Source organism: Eschrichtius robustus, chromosome 12 (assembly GCF_028021215.1).
Source record: "Eschrichtius robustus isolate mEscRob2 chromosome 12, mEscRob2.pri, whole genome shotgun sequence".
Classification (NCBI taxonomy): Eukaryota; Metazoa; Chordata; class Mammalia; order Artiodactyla; family Eschrichtiidae; genus Eschrichtius; species Eschrichtius robustus.
In genome coordinates this window covers 43847816-43865107 of record NC_090835.1, presented here as the reverse complement: position 1 = coordinate 43865107, position 17292 = coordinate 43847816, and the positions used below count along the sequence as shown (strand labels likewise).

At 44.7% G+C, this 17292-nt stretch overlaps 1 protein-coding gene across 1 annotated transcript in view; it reads left to right on the top strand.

The window, feature by feature from the left end:
• SCN10A (sodium voltage-gated channel alpha subunit 10) overlaps positions 1–17292 on the top strand; it is a 74113-nt gene that overhangs the window by 26922 nt on the left and 29899 nt on the right. The window contains exons 9-13 of the mRNA XM_068559167.1: positions 130–327; positions 1028–1198; positions 7572–7680; positions 9540–9778; positions 12447–12620. Of these exons, the coding sequence (XP_068415268.1) occupies positions 130–327; positions 1028–1198; positions 7572–7680; positions 9540–9778; positions 12447–12620 (891 nt within the window). The remainder of the gene's footprint in view (positions 1–129; positions 328–1027; positions 1199–7571; positions 7681–9539; positions 9779–12446; positions 12621–17292) is intronic.

Sequence of the window (17292 nt, the reverse complement as noted above, 5' to 3'; positions counted from 1 at the left end):
TGTCCCCATACAGACGGTTGGAGGCTGGGGCATTGGCTGCATGGCTGCATTCTTCCTGGAGGACCCTGACCATGTCAGGGGCCCGAGTTCTCTAGGTACAAGTCTCTCTTCTTTCTTTTGAATCGGCAGACCCTGAGGGCTTCTGGGAAAATCTATATGTTTTTTTTCGTGCTTGTTATCTTCCTGGGATCTTTCTACCTGGTCAATTTGATCTTGGCTGTGGTCACCATGGCATATGAGGAGCAGAACCAGGCAACCATTGATGAAATTGAAGCCAAGGAGAAGAAGTTCCAGGAGGCCCTTGAGGTGCTCCGGACAGAGCAGGAGGTCAGTGAGGGGTGGATCTTTGTGAAATCTGTTGCAGGTTGTACACTGTTGGGCAGATATCTGGACTAGCCTCTTAGAGTAAGACTGTCACTTCAGGGAACCATAGGAAGATTCATCTTATCTCAGGGACCATCTTAGGTTAGATTTTCACACAAAAAAATGAATGAAGAGCCTGTGCAAGTGATTCACTGAGGGGTGCTCTTAGGAGGAGACTGAAGGAAGCAGGGTGGGACAGGGGAAGAATTAAACAAGGAAGTGGCCTCAGCTAGATACTACCTTTGGCCTGATCTCATGGGGAGCTCCAGGGCATGACTTGTTCCACAGGGTTATCCCTACCTGGAGGCAAGAACGCTGGCCCTTTGTACCTCCATACTTGCTCCAGCCAAATGTATAGTCAAAGAAAGTTTTCTGCAAATCCTGCAGCTGTAACCCATTAGTAACTAACATTCAAGCAGCCTGAGATGAGGGTACTGACCTGGTAAAAGAGATCTGGACAGGGCATCAACAGAGTTTACTACAGGGTGTGAATGAGGGAGGTGACCCAGAGGTGACTCTTCCTGCCATGTCTCAATCCAACCACCACCCAGGTCCTAATCCTGATCTCCTCTGGTTTAGATGCCATCTCCTCTGTGACACCCCATGTCTGGGGGACATACATTTATGCTAAGCTCATCCAGATACTGCTGTTCTCTCCTTTCAGGTGCTGGCAGCCCTGGGGGTTGACACAGCCTCTCTCCACTCCCACAATGGATCCCCTTTGGCCTCCAAAAATGCCAGTGTGAGAAGGCACAGAATGAAGCCAAGGGTGGCAGAGGGCTCCACAGATGACAACAAGTCACTCCAGTCTGAGTCTTACAACGAGCACAGAATGGTAAGGGGCTCGGGTTTGTGCCTTAAAGGTGACCCACCTTTCCAGCTGCCATGGACAGTATGCTGAAGTGGGAAGAGGTTTGTAGCAGAGAGATATCTGGAGGCACAGAGACTAGGAGGATGTTTTGATAATCCAGACCCTGCCCGCCATGCCCCCCAACCAATGGTGGCCTAAACTAGGACAGGGGCATTATGGATGGGGAAGAGGGTGGATTATAAAGACTTTTATGGGGACTCGAGGGAATCAACAAGATTGGGGCTGTGGAATGTTGAAAAAGAAGGGAGAAGTCCAAAATGCCTCCCAGGTTTCCAGATTGGGCAGTTAGGTAGGTGGTGATTCTAAGGCAGTAGCACTGGAGAAGAACCCTGGATTGTAGGTGACCTTGAACATGATGACCTTGAGATGTCTGTGGACCTGTGGACATCAAGGGTCAGCTTCCTTCTGACACTCTGATCTGCAATTCTGGAGCAGGAGTGGGGTCCTTGTTCGTGGTGCTGAAATCATTTACAAGCTTCTTTCTGACCTCATGCCTCAGCCCCTGCAGCTCAAATTCTCACCTACTGTTGGCACAGGAGATCCCAGCACCTGTCTCTGTGATAACAATCCAACCTGGGAATAACTACAGTACCTCACTTCAGACCCTGTAGCAATTCTCCCCACCATCATAACCCGCTACCTCCTACTCCAAGATTCCCTGTACTCACCAAGTTTCCTCCCACCAGCTCCTTCTCCCTTGAAAGTCCTATGTACCCCAAATATACCCTTTCCACAGGCCCTCTGTGGTAGAGTAGATCCCACCATAGCAGTACGGGAAAGGGGATCAACATGGCTATTTTTCAAGGCTGCTGACACTCACTTCCCTCCCGATCTCTTTTCCTTGTGCTCCTCTGAAGGATGTTCTACTTTCTGGAATAGGATCTCTACAACCCCCAGACTTCTGTGTGCATGGACATACACAGACACACTCCCATGCACACTGACCTCAGTGACACCGACACTTCAACATTTATCAGAGTCTGTGCCCTTCCCTTTCTTGCTCTGCCTCTTTTGAGCAGCACCTGATATGGACAGGGCACAGTTCAGAAGCTGTTTCAAAGGGGGTTTGACTAGGGCTCTGACAACCATGGAACAGGATGAATCACAGCTTCCGTGGACATGTCAGTGACACTCTGAATTGGGCTTTAATTTCTCCTATTCAGTCAGCCTCACACAGATTAGCACTTGGATGTCCAATAGTTGCCTGGTGTGTGTCTGTGTGCTTGTGTCTCCAGCTAGGTTTACCTTCAAAAGGAAAAAGAGGAACCATGTTTTGTTAATTCAACAACACTAGGTGCTTGGTATAAAGAGTTGACTAAAACACAGTCCACTTCCCAAGGACTTCCATTTGGGTGGAAGAGGAAGATATAAAAATAGCTGTGTGTTGAGTGCTTTATTAGGGACACATAGATGGTGTTTGGGGAATAGAAGAGGAAACATCTACTCTTATGAGGGCGAGGGTGTATCAGGAAAGGCTTCATGGAGGAGGGGATAATTTAAGTGAATAGTAAATAGTGAGTAGGGGGGTCCTCCAGTAATTGAGGACTGGGAGGGTTTGGGGAGGAATATTTTCCAGGCAGAAAGGAGATCATGTTTGTGCAAAGACAGGGAGGCATTGTTTGGGTACTTCCTTAATGCTAACTGATTGACTGGAGTCCATTCAATAAGGCATCCTCTTCCTTCTTTCCCGGGTGTGTTATTGTAGTAAATAGACCATAGGAAGTTTTAATAAAAAGCCATTTTCTGACCAGCAGTAATGAGAGAGAGGTTGGGGGTAGCACTTAGCAGAGAGACACAGCAGGGATTTCAGGGAACACACAGGAAACCAGTTGGTTTGCTTGGAGGTTGCATTTTTAAGGCACGTCCGATTTTTAGATTCAGAGCTCATTGTCCACCATTTGTCAAATAGGTTAATTGTGAAATATTAGTTGGTGGTCAAGGAGGCACTGCTTGTCAAATACGGGACCAAAATTTTCTTCTTAGTTTCTTGGTTTGCTTAGTGCCCAAGTGCATATAACTCAGTTGTCCCATCTTTAATAAGGATCTGCCAATTCTGTTCCTTTGCTTCAAAGTGGGAAGGATTCGTGGATTTTTATGAGTTCAATGTCCTTGGACATATATTCTAGGCAAAAAGCGCTGTGTTTTTTAAATTAATTAATTAATTTATTTATTTTTGGCTGTGTTGGGTCTTCGTTGCTGCGCACGGACTTTCTCTAGTTGCGGTGAGCGGGGGCTACTCTTCGTTGCGGTGCGCGGGCTTCTCTTGTTGCGGAGCATGGGCTCTAGGCGCGCGGGCTTCAGTAGTTGTGGCTCGCAGGCTCCAGAGTGCAGGCTCAGTAGTTGTGGTGCACGGGCTTAGTTGCCCTGTGGCATCTGGGATCTTCCTGGACCAGGGATGGAACCCGTGTCCCCTGCATTGGCAGGCGGATTCTTAACCACTGTGCCACCAGGGAAGTCCCTAGTGCTGTGGGGGACTTTAATACCGAATTACAATGATGGTTGTTGAACAGGACTGGGCTCCAAATGATCAAGAAAGCAAATTTCACTTCTGTGGGAGAGGGGGATAGGTCAGGAGAGCTTTAATTGATAAAGTGTCCCAACTTTAGTAATTTAGTAAATAAAAGGAATTAAGGAAGGGGGGAAAATTCAGCATTATGATCAGAGTTTGATAAGAAATCAGTATTTAGATTTTAGAAACACTTTCTATGAGCTGAGGTCAGAATTGATAACTTGTCTGGTCAAGATCGTGGTCGTGGGAACTAGCCAACCCAGCACACTAACTCTCCAGGGGCTCTGGGCCTCTGAATTAGCTCCTTTCCTCTGGCAGCTGTACGCCACACAGTTCCCTCGGAGGAAAATTTTGATGGGAAATGTTTATTGATTTGGAGGAATGGCACTATTCTTCCAGGAAATTAGGCTGCAACTCTGCCTTCAATCTCCCCATTGTTGACTGCTCAATGTTTGCCTCGAGGGATCCTAGAAGCTCATTATATTACAAAGCTCTCATCTCCTCCTTTGCAAAACAAACTCTCACACCAATATAGGCTGGATCTAATGAATTGTCAAACCTAATTTTCAGAAAGTAAGAGCACTCGTTTGTTCAACAACCCTTTACTAAGCTTGTTCCTGTACTGGTATACATAACTATCTACTGAAGTCACAACTTTGCATTGAAGCAGGGAACTTAAGATATCTTTGACCAGCACCATGGCCAAAGGCTGGCAAACAACTGACCCATCTGGGTGACAAGGTTGTCCTCTGACACATCCTTGGCCATGATGACCTATTTGCTGATCTTGAGCACCTTGCAATCTCTTTTTGATCTTGGCCCTTTCCCAGGCTGTGTCAAGAATATTCTTTTCCTCTCTTCTCTCCCCATGTATACCTAGAATACCCCATAGGTCTGTGTCTTTAATTTTCCATGGGAAGGTCATGAGGCTGAGAGCAGGGAGGTGGGAGTGGGGGTGGGGGTGGGGGGACGTGCTGGGTTCCAGATTTGCCTGCAGGATGATCTTCCAGCCTGCCTTCTTTCTTGCTCTTTTGGGGGCAATGCCCAGTCTTTCCTAGGCCTCACCTCTGGGAGACACCAGGCTAGCCATGGCAGTGTGTTCCATTTCCAGGCCCCTGGCCGAGACATCTCATTCCCTGATGGGGTCACAGATGATGGAGTCTTTCCTGGAGACCGTGAAAGCCTTCGGGGCTCTCTGCTGCTGGGTAGGGATGCAAGCCAGCAAGGCCCCCTCCCTAGGAGTCCACTGCCTCAAACTCCCAACCCTGGCTTAGGGCGTGGAGAAGATGGACCCCCCACATTGCCCACTGGTGAGCTTGCCCCTGGAGCCATCGAAGTCTCGGTGAGTTTGTGAATGCTCCAGACTCTTTGGGGCTGCTCTCCAGCTAGAGGCCTCAGGCCAAGAAGCCCTGAGTGTCACCCATGGAAGGACCCTTTAGACATCACTCTGCCCAGCACCTCCCATCTACCCCCATTTTACAGACAAGGCAGGTGAGATCCAGAGGGAGAGATTGGGTTTAACTGAGATCAAACAGGTTTTCTGGTTTACTCTGCAGGACGGTGATACAGACTATTTTCCAGTTGATATCATTTTTTTCCCCCAGAGTTTCTCTGTCCCTACTCACTATCACTGCTTTAGAAATAGGCCTGTTTGCTTCCTGGACGAGTATGAAAAAAAAATTAAAGGTTGTTCTCTTCTTGCCTGTGACTCTGGGCAAACTACCTTGGGCTTGACAATTAAGACTCAGAGAAATCCTGGGAGGGGCCCTGGACAGATCTTAGCAGAAGCAAAGTATCCCTAACTTTACTTGGAGAAGCAATAACTTGCCAAAATGCACAAATTAGGCAACAGTGACTAACTGGCCAGCACTCTTAATAGAATAATCACAGAGTGTAATGGCAAATCAGGGACTCCTCATTGGATTGGAGCTGTGATTTAATTTAATCTCTCCTTCCAGCTTCAGTAATTATGCTTCTAGTGTTTTTTCATTTTGTTTTTTGTTGTTGTTGTTGTTTTTTGCCCTCTGGCCAGCCCAGGACACACAGTGGTTTACAAACCGACTTGTGAGCTGACCATTATATGGCTCTAGTGACTTGGATAAGTCTTACAGAGTTACCTTAGCTCCATCTCTGACTGGATGCATGGGGTTCAGGGTCCCAGCAAGAAACAGATGAACCACTGCAGTGGGCAAGTGGAGAGGGTTTATAGAAGTATTTACAGAGATGTGCGCTGGGCTCAGGAACTAAAAAGGGGCAGTGAGGCACCGAGGAACTAGCCACAGTGGGAAGCTGTAATAAACCTAGGCTGAAGGGGTGAGGGGAAGGACCAGAGCCCAGCAAGACCTGCCCCTTTATGTGAGAGGCGGCCTGATGGAAGGTGGCCCAGCCACAGCCCAGCAGGGAAGAAGCCAGCTGACAGATAGCCAGCTCCTCTCTCTTCCCAGCCTCTGATCTCTTGCCTGTGCCTCCCACTGGCCAAACCTGACCAGAACCAGACGGTGAGGGTGATGCAGTTTGCCCAGGTCACCCTCCGTGGGTACAGAGCAGAGCAGAGATGGTAGAGGGTAGGTCTTCAAGACCTACCAAGAGAATCACCAACCCAAAGTCCTCAAGTCAAAGCCAGGCTGCAGGGTCCTCTTGGAGGTACTTTAACTCTCTAGAAAATGCCTCATTCAGGAAACCGTGTTATTGCTCTGTGGATTACCACTTTCCTGGATATTCCAGCCTTGATTCATTTTAGTGAAATTATCTGGCTAGTGCAAGATTAACTCTTTAAGCCCTTCCATGTCACATGGACCTGAACATCAGTCACAGCTGTGCCATTTGCCAAGTGAGTCACCTTTAGCAAGTCCCTTAAATTCTTCAAGCCTCCATGTCTCCCCTTATAAAGACGTTATAAAAAGGTTTCTAAATGGCTGAAGGGTTAAATGGAATCACAAAGTGCCTTCATTTATGTACACGTCTGATCACTAACAGCAGTAGATGCTAGAACCTTTTGTTGAGTCCTCATGGTTGAAAAATTTCTAAACTTTCTTTATATGTACTATATACCTATGAGCTTCATCTACAGCAAATGCTCAATAAATACTTGTTGAATTTGGATTCTGAATGGTTTGTGCAGTGCTGAGTCAGCTACAATGGGCCTGGGACTCCCCACATCCAGGGTAAGTGTGTGACTAGAGTTAGGGCCCTGGAACGGAACCCAGACAGAACTTCCAATAAAGGCCCAGAGAGAGAAGAGTCAAAAGGAGTGTGTCAGAAACTAAGAATTGAACAATCAAGACACACAAATATTCCCTCAGAAAGAGAGAGACCATGTGGAATTGGAACTGGGTCATATGTTGGGCAGAGAAATAGGCCTCTTAGGAGGGAGGTCAAGGAAGCTTATCGTGGAGTAGGAATTCTCTGTAAATGTCATATGCGTGGCCTGGCAGAAGTCCAATAATGACTGCCTGGCCTGATGCCCCTGCAACTCCCACCACCCTTTGGTAGAAACCTCAGAGACCCTTGAGACAGCCCCCTCCCCACCCTGGTGCCCAGGAACCTGTCTTAGGGAAGGACTCTGCAAAGCCTCAGGTGAGTCCAGGTCATCTGTTAGCTACGAACTCAGTCTCTGGTTGCACCCCAGCTCCATGTCCTGTTCCTCACATCTGAGCTCTTACCCCAAGTTCATGGAGTAGCCCCTTTACTCCAAGCATGACTGCAGAGGACCATAGCTTCACTGGGCAGCTTGCAACCACCTGAGGCAGGCCAATAAGAGGCTGAGTGATCTGTTTTTGCCACTGAAGACTTTAGGGGAATGTCTTGACTCTGTTTGTGTCCCAGCAGGCATTTGATGCAGGACAGAAGACTTACTTGACAGCAGAATACTTGAATGAACCTTTCCGAGCCCAAAGGGCAATGAGTGTTGTCAGTATCATGACCTCTGTCCTCGAGGGTAAGTATTGCTCATTGGAACTTCCATTCACTGTGCCATGAGGAGTCCCCATATGAGCAGAAGATGGGATGCCCCAAACCTGTGTCAAAGGGCACCCATCTCTGTGTCCTGGGATACTCCTCTATTTTTATGCCCTTGTTCCCATTACCCTTTATCAGTGTGGTTTTTAAAATGTGGATAAGTTTTCAAAAACAATAGACTCCAATGAATGAAATGCTCTAGTTCATTTCTTGTTCAAATTAACATCTGCTTCATATGTATTCACAAAACTAGATTTTAAAAAGTGATCCAGCAGGCACAGAGAATTTCAGGCTACCACTCAGGCATGCAAGAAATTTAACAGTCTTTAATTTTCAAACATGGGAAAATTGTTCCCATGTGTTTCATGGCCGTGACTTTTACGGTTATAACTTAATTTCTGTCTCAAGCTCATGCTGAACATTAGAAGGCAATTTAAGTAAATTAATCCTTCAGTTTAACTAAATCCTTGTCAATTCAGGGTTCCATCAATCAGGTGGGAATCCACTCAGCCTCCCCAGGGATGGATCTAAATTCTAACTGCTTACACCAAGCCACGGGGTGGAGGAAGCGAATGGCCACCTGGCACTCAAGTACCAAAGAGCATGGCTATATCCTTCTCACCCTGAGTATAAGACCTGTCTTCTTATCCAGCCTTTCTTTTGCCTCAGGGCATGGAAAACATGGCCTTAGTCATATCCAGTTATTCATCTCCTCTGGACAAATTTAAAATGCCCTGCGCTGAAGGATGGAGAAAGGAGCTTGGATGTTGGTGTGTCCCTGAGAAGGGGCCCTGTGTGCTCTCCTCCCGGCCCTGGGCTGAATTCTAACTGCAGGGGAGGGCATGGTGGACAACAGACAACAACAACAACAAAATGTTTGAGGGATTTGAAAACAGAGCCAATCTGTACCTTACTTTCTAGGTGAAGCCGGAGGCGGCAAGTCTTAGACAGAGACCCTCATGCCTAGCATGACACAGAAACCATAGGGTAGAATGGGCCGGTAATGTACCTGGGTAGAGAAGAACTGAGGCAGCCTCAAAGGGTGCCCTGTGACCCCAGCATGACAGGAGAGTATCTGGATGATCACCTTGTTCCCATTGAAGGCTGCAGAAGGAGATGAGTGAGAGGCAAAGAGGGAACAGCCATCTCTATGGCTCTCCCACCAGCGGCGACCAGATGGGAACATTGATGACTCAAGTGAAATACACTTGGCAATGACTTAGGACCAGCTCAACCCTCCACCAACCTTCAGCTCCCCAGAACTCAGACACAACTTCAGATAACGAAGTAGTAACAGACGTTGAATTAACCAAAACAAAGTCCCCTGGTTGGAGACTTGAAGTATAAATTGAAATCAGTTACGGGAGAAAAAACCCCGTAAGCTACATTTCTTGCATAACTGAGTTTGTGTTTTGAGAAATGTGTACCTATTCTAGTAACAATAGTGTTGTTGTTATTTTTCCTCATGGATAACTATTTAATAATTACTCATCAGCAGAGAATGAGGATTAGGGAGGAGGAGGAGGAGGAGGGAGAGGTTGGAGGAGAGGGAAGATAGAGAGAAATGCTGGTCTGGAAGATTGAAGGAATGAAATGGAGAAACACGGCAGGATTTCTGGGCAGTGACAAGCTGGGACCAGTCAGCATGGTTGTGGATTTTTTCCAACCAGGTTCAGTTGGTTGGGCTCAGGGGCTCAAAAAGGAGGAAAAGGGTGAGTGCTGAAGTGGAGATGGGAGGTGGTAGTTATAAGTAATGACAAGGTCTAGAGGCTGGCCATGGGGTGGGGGTCTGAGTCCATGCCCGGCTGACAGCTGTCATTGACCACACCTGTGATGCAGAACTCGAGGAGTCTAAACAGAGGTGCCCACCCTGCTTGACCAGCTTGGCTCAGAAGTATCTGATCTGGGATTGCTGCCCCACGTGGGTGAAGCTTAAGACCCTTCTCTTCACGATTGTGACGGACCCCTTTGCAGAGCTCACAATCACCCTGTGCATTGTGGTGAACACCATCTTCATGGCCATGGAGCACTACGGCATGAGTCCCGCTTTCGAAGCCATGCTCCAGATTGGCAACATTGTGAGTGCCCTGGCAGCCACTGCCTGTGCTGTCAGAGCTGTGGGGCTCTGGGTGGGGTGGCAGCATGCCCTCATTCACTGGAGTGTTGATCTTGCTGGCTGAGAGCAGTGTGGGAGATGTGTAGACACTGAGTGCAGGAAGTCAAGTCTGGAGGACCAGGCTGAGCTGCTGGGAATTGCTTTGGGGTGAACGAGCACAGGGAAGTGGACAGAGACAGCCCTGACCTAGGGGCAGCTAGCCCCCCCTTTACAGAACTTAGGACAGCCACCTGAATTCTCAGCATTGCAGCTGCCACTACCTCGAAATGATGATAAATGCCACTTTCCCATCTAAAGACAACCTATGGACTTGCAAATTTCCTTCCAGTTTTATTGCTTTTGTGACTGCAAAGCACAGTGTCTATGGGTTTTCAATGCTGTCATTTAAGTGCAGAAGGGTGGGGGAGGGAGGGGAAGATAATGAGAGAGAGGGAACCTGGGATCATGCTTGCTGTTGTCACAGAAGTGTCAGGGAGTCAGAACTTTTTTTAAAATCTGGTTCAGACAGGACTTTCCTTTAAATTTTCCTCCATAACTTTGTAGTATAATTTTCTTTGAACAAGACAAAGTCCATACTGGATTTCCCTACATGCTGAGTAAAGTGTCAGACTCAGAGGAGAACTGTCCTCAGCCTGTGCCCCACAGGAACAGTAACAATAGCCAACTGTATTTGATCATCTACTCAAGACCAGACATGGCCTCAGATGCTTCTCATGGGTTATCTCATGTTATTGTCACAAAACCCCGATATGGTAGGTACTATTATTATGCCCTTTCACAGATGGAAAAACAGAGGCACAGGAGGTTAACTAATTTGCCCAGGGTCCTAGAGGTGAGTAAGTGACAGCATCAAGATTTGAACCCAGGCCAACTGGCTCTGAAGCTCACACCTCTCAACTCTTGGGTGCTAAACCCCATCACAGGACCTGCTAGTGTGTGTGTGTGTGTGTGTGTGTGTGTGTGCGTGTGCGCGTGTGTCTGTGTGTGCGTGTGTGTGTGTGCACACACACGCACACAAGAAAAGCAGAAGCTGCGAAGGTCAGGGTCCTGCCTCCATGTCCACGCCACTGTCCACTCCACTGCAGGTGGCTTACTAGGTCCACCAGGACCATACAGCTCTTCTAACTCCTTGTAGGCTGCAGACTTAGGTGGAAGGAGGGGTCCCAGAGGAAATGTGACTACTCTTCTCTAGAAATCTCCTCCTTTCCCAGAATCCAGGGATGTGAAAATGATGCCAGTAGGTTCTGGGATACTGTGGAGCCAGCATGCCTTACGTTTCAGCAGCACCTAGGCTAAGAAGACATATTCTATGTAAAGTTGATACGAAAAGGGGAAATGGAAAGAGAAGGGAGAGCTTATTGCCAAGAAGTCATCATAGACCCCAAAGGGTCCGATGGAAGAGACCTCTGAGCCCGCACCTTGTTTTACAGTTGGAGAAGTTGAGGCAAGAAAGACCAAAGGCCTTTACCACTGTGACAGAGCCCAGTGCCATTTTTTAAAAAGAAAGAAAGGCAGGCACTGTGTGGTGCTTATGATGAGTCAGGTGCTTTATAAGTGTTATCTCAGCGTCACAATGCGCTATGAGGTTATCACCACCCTCGCAGCACAAAAGAGAGCCTTAAGACTCAGAGAGGTTCGGTATCCTGCCCAAGGTAGCACAGGTGGGGAAGGTGGAGCCAGAGGTGACCCAGGTCTCTCTAGGGCACAGGACCTCACCGCCCCACCCCCACACCACGCTGACTTGCCTACAAAGGGCACTCAGTAGATGCTCTTTGCATCTCACAGTTGCCGTCTTGTGGCATCAGTCAAGTCCCTTAAACTCTCAGCCACTTCCTTCTCTGTAAAAGGGATATAACTACCTCTGTTTCCCAGGCTGGCAAGAAGCTCTGATGAAAACAAATGAGGGAAAAACACCTGACTCTGGTCTTTGGTTTCTTCCTTACCTGTCACCCTTCCCTGCTGGTTGTTGTGTGACCCAAGCCTGGCCCTGACCTCTCTCAGTGTCAGAATTCTATTCTGTTTAAGACCATTAAAGATACTCAGAGCTGAAAGAATCTTAGAGACAATGTATTATTATTGTTCTTACTAATAGCTTTTATTGAGTAATGAAGTACTGTCTGCCAGGACCTTTGCTAAGCATTGCATATGCATTATCTCACTTAAAGCCCATTATACAGATGAGGAAATTGAGGTAGAGAGGATGCACTCCTTGTCCAAGCTTATACAAGCTAGGAATGGCTGAGTTGGCATTTTTCTCTGGGTCTGTGTTGCCCCACGATCCCTGCTTTTAAACTACTGAACCAGATTGACTTCTCATTTACATAATTATATAATAATTATTATCCTAATGATTATCCACTTACTCCATGTCCAACACCATTCAAATGGAAACACTGAAGCATGGAAACACTAACATGTATTCCCTGAGCACTGGTCCAGAGATTTCTCTCTGCTGCCACACTGAGTGTTCCCATCCCCAATCCGTCAGGAGCCTGCAGATAATATAGAAACAGAATAAAAACGAGGTGAAGGGATTTGCCACTTTATAAACATGACATTTTCCCCCTGCTCTGTCATTGTCCCCCGACCCGGCAGACCCTGCTGAGATGGATCCCTGTTTCTGTCCGCAGGTCTTTACTGTGTTTTTTACTGCTGAAATGGTCTTCAAAATCATAGCGTTCGACCCCTACTATTACTTCCAGAAGAACTGGAACATCTTTGACTGCATCATCGTCACAGTGAGCCTGATAGAGCTGGGTGCAGTCAGGAAGGGGAGCCTGACGGTGCTGCGGACCTTCCGCCTGGTAATGTACTCTCTTGGCAACTTGGGGAACCTCCATGTGGACATCCAAGGAGCCTCCCCGCTGGAAATGGACTCTGTCCTTTGGGGACCCCACCAGCCAGCTCCCTCTTCCTCTTCATTCCCTGTGGGAGGAGGCAGGGCATGGCTCCTGGGAGCCAGAGACGTGGTGCTTTGCACTTACTCAAAGTGGGGGTGTGCCCTTTCCTCTCTGGGCCGGGGTCCCCTCATCTGCACTAAGAGGAGACTTCCTAGCACCCTCTTGTTCTCTTACCAAATAACCGTAAATGATAATCATAGCAACTACTGTTTCTTGAGTTCTGACAATGCATGAAGCGCAGAGCTAAACCCTTGACATAACACATCTCATTTTATGCTTACATCACCCTGAGAGAGTTGCTTTTACTATCCCCACAGATAGATGCGGGAAACTGAGACAGAGTGGTTAAATGATGGCCCAAAGTCTCCCCCGCTGCTGAGTGAGCCTCAGACCTGCATTTCAAAGCCAGGCTGCCTGACTCCAGAGTCCCAGCTCTGATCATCCTCTGATCCCCTTGGTCCCCAAATCACAGCCCCAATGTCTCACCCACCTCAAAAACTGCCTCCTACTAGCCTCCCGTCCTGGCTCTTCTCCCAACTAAGCTCCAGGACGCCTTCTGCAGGAGGGGTTCCCTTATTCTTAACAAAAGAAATGTCCCCCTGATGTCTGTGTCTGTAAGGCAAGTCACCCACCTTGTTTTATTTCTTCAAGAATATCGTGGCCCCTGCACTTCATTTTAGAATCAATTTGCCAAGTTACATACCCACATACACACAAAATTGTTGGGTTTGGGGGTTTTTTTTCTATTAGGACTGCAGTAATTTATAGATCAGTTTGGGAAGAAATATAACCTTTATGTTATGTAGTCTTCTGATCCATAAAAATGGCACACAATCTATTTATTTCAGTCTTTCAATAGTTTTATAATTTCTCCATAAGGGACTTCCTGCATATCTTTTGCTAGATTTATTCCTAGATATTCCCTAGTTCATTACGCTATTCCAAATGAAACCTCTTTTTAAATGTTCTTTTCTGGGGTTTGGGTTGTTTTTTTGGGTTTTTTTTTGCTAGTATTTTGCTATTTAATATTTTTGGATCCAGATAGCTCTGTTATTAATTCTCATGATTTATCTATGCAATCTTTTAAACTTGTTAACAGAATCATATCATATGCAAATGATGAGTTTTGTTTCTTCTTTTCCAATCCTTATACCATTTGGTTCTTTTTATTACATTTCTGTGCTGGTTAGGACATCCAGTACACTGTAGAAAAGATGTGTTAATAGCACACATTTTTGCTGTTTTCCTGATCTCAAAGAAAATGCTTTCAGTATTTCAGCAAGTCTGATATTTGTGGCAGGTTTTTTAAGAAGATTTTTTAAAAAACTCCTTTATCAGTTTAGGAAGTTCTCTTTTGTTAAGAATATTAATCATGAATGGATGTTTAATTTTATCAGACAATTGTTCTGCATGATTAAGATAATCACATGATTTTCTCTAATCTGTTAAAGCAGTGAATTATACTAATTGATTTTCTAATGTTAAATAAACTTTGCATTCCTGGGATAAACCCAACTTGATCGTGATACATTTTTTATACGTTGGAAGATTCAGTTTGCTAATAATTTAAAAAAATTTTTGCCTCCATATTGATGAGTAACATTTGGCCTGTAATTTTCCTTACTTGCATTGTCCTTGCTAGGTTTTAGTATCTAGGCATCAAGGTCATGCTAATCTCCATAAAAAGAAGTGAGGAGTATTCCTCTTCTTCTACACCCAATCTTTGGGGAAGACTGGAATTATTGTTTCTTGTAAGTTTGGTAGAGTTCACTAATTAAGCCATCTGGAAGTCAAGATTTTTCATTACTGATTTAATTTTCTTAATGGCTGTGAAACTACTCAGATTTTCAATTTCTCAAATTGGTTTTGGTAAGTTATATTTTTCTAAAAATCTTTCCTTCTTATCTAAAATTTTAATTTTATTGACATTAAGTTGTATATGCTATGCTGTTACATTTTAATGCTCCATATCACATGTACTTATGTTATCTTTTTCTTTCTTTAAATATAGTGATTTGTGCTTTCTTTTATCTATTTTTATTAGTCTCGCCAAAGATCGTCAAGTTAATGTCTTTTCAAAGAACCATCTATTAGCTTGTTGATCCTCTCTACCTCACTGATGTTTTCTATTTCAATTAGTCCTGCATCTTATCTTAATTGCAGCTTCCATTCCACATATTTTATTCTTTACTAACTTCTTAGGATGGAATTTTCAGCCTATTTCCTTTTCCAATATATTCATTGAAGACTTCAATTTCCTTCTAAGAACTGCTTTAATATGTAGAATTTTCCTTATTTTATTTATTTATTTTTTAAATAAATTTATTTATTTATTTTTGGCTGAATTGGGTCTTTGTTGCTGGGCACGGGCTTTCTCTAGTTGCAGCGAGTGGGGACTGCTCTTCGTCGTGGTGCGCGGGCTTCTCATTGCGGTGGCTTCTCTTGTTGCAGAGCACAGGCTCTAGGCGTGCGGGCTTCAGTAGTTGTGGCTCGTGGGCTCTAGAGCGCAGGCTCAGTAGCTGTGGTGCACAGGCTTAGTTGCTCCACGGCATGTGGGATCCTCCGGGACCAGGGCTCGAGCCCGTGTCCCCTGCACTGACAGGCGGTTTCTTAACCACTGTGCCACCAGGGAAGCCCCAGAATTTTCCTTATTGTTTGGTTCTAAATATTTCCTAATTTCAAATTTGATTTATTCTTTGACTCAAAGGCTAATTAGAAGCATGGTTCTTAATTTTGAAATGTATGTGGTATTTCTAGTTATCTTTATGCCATTGAGTTCTAGCTTAATTGTATTATACTCAGAAGACATACACTGTATGATTTTAATGCTTTGAAATTTATTGATAATCTCATTTTGGCTCTGTATAGTGAAAATGTTCCTTATGCACTTGAAAAGAATGCATCTTCTACAGTTGCAGGGTGCAATACTCTGCATATATATCCACTGGGTAGAGAAAGTTCATTGTGTAGTCCAGATATTCTATATTCCTGCTTATTTTTGTCTGCTTGTTTTAGCAATTACTGAGATGGTAGTGTATAAAAATATCTTTCACTATGATTACGGCATGATGTTTCTCCTTACGGTTCTATCTGGAGGCTATGTTATTAAATGCATACATATTTTAAGTTAGATCTTCCCAGTGGAGCGAAACTTTTATCAGTGAGAATTGACCTTGTTTATCCCTAGAAATGCTTTTTGCCTTAAAAATCTCTTTTGCCTGATAGTAATTAAACAACTCTGTTTTCTTTTAGTTTGGAATTTGCCTGATATATCTTTATCTATCCTTTTACTTCCAGCCTTTGCGTATCTTTAAGGTTGTTATATGTCTACTGCAAATAGTATGCAGTCAGATTTTGGATTCTTATTCAATCCACTCTTTGTCTTCTAACCAAAGCATTTAGTCCACTTATTTTATTGTGAATACTGATATATTTGGATGTTTGTCTATCATTATATTCTCAGTTTTCTATTTGTTTCCTCTGTTCTAGCATTTTTGTTCTCTCTCTTCTTGATTTATTTTGGACTGTTTGTTTTTCCTTGTTCCATTTTCCTCCTTTATTGGTTTGGAAACTAAATACTCTGTTTTTATTCTTTGAGTGGTTACCTTAGAAATGACAGCATGTGTCGTTAACTTAAAGTCAAAAGTTAGCTAAAATCTTTACTTTTCAGGACAACTTTTTATTCCAGTTACCCCTTCCCAACTTACTATCGTGTTAACTATTTTAATTTTATCTTGTTTTTAAAAATCTATATGACTTAATTGATGATAAATAATTCCAGATTTGCACAAACAATACTGAAAATTCAGTAGCTTAGCCCAATAAAGGTTTATTCCTCACTCATGTCATAGTCTGATGCAAGACAGTCAGCTCTAGGTGGGACTCCTTCTAGAAGTGACTGTGCCATATCTGAAGGCCTGTACAACCTTCAAAGCTTGCCTCCTGCTTGTGGAAAGATGGCAAAGTTTACACAGTCAAAGGCTATTTTAGTCAGGGCTCATGGTTTCTTTTGCAATACAATTCCTTCAAAACTTAGATGGTTTCAGACCTCTGTGTGTGTTATATATCCAGAGTGCTTTCTTTGACAAAGTTCTCAGTTCTGCTTTGTTTCTTTGCTCTCTTGTCCCCCTGCCTCTCTCTGCCTCAAATGGTGGCTACACCATTAATAAGATCTTTGCTAAGGTGTGCTTCATTTCATTGAAAAGTTTAACTGGTCTTGAACACATAAAGACTTAATCCCATTGCTCACTCTTTGAGATCTAAAGCAGTCTACTTCCCTAAACCTTCAAGACTCTAAACTTCTGGATTATTTTATTTTATTTAAGTATAGTTGATTTGCAATGTTGTGTTAATTACTGCTGTACAGCAAAGTGACTCAGTTATACATTAAACTTCTGGATTCTATTTCCTTTTATTTCTTATCAATCAACCAAATATTCCCTGAACTCATCTCTTTCTTGTAATGTCTTGACAAACGTAACCAACTACAACTGACACATGATACTAAGGTTCTGTTTTACAGACCCTTTGCCTAGTGCTACTGGCTCATGATCTGCCCCAGAATTATTGCAGACAA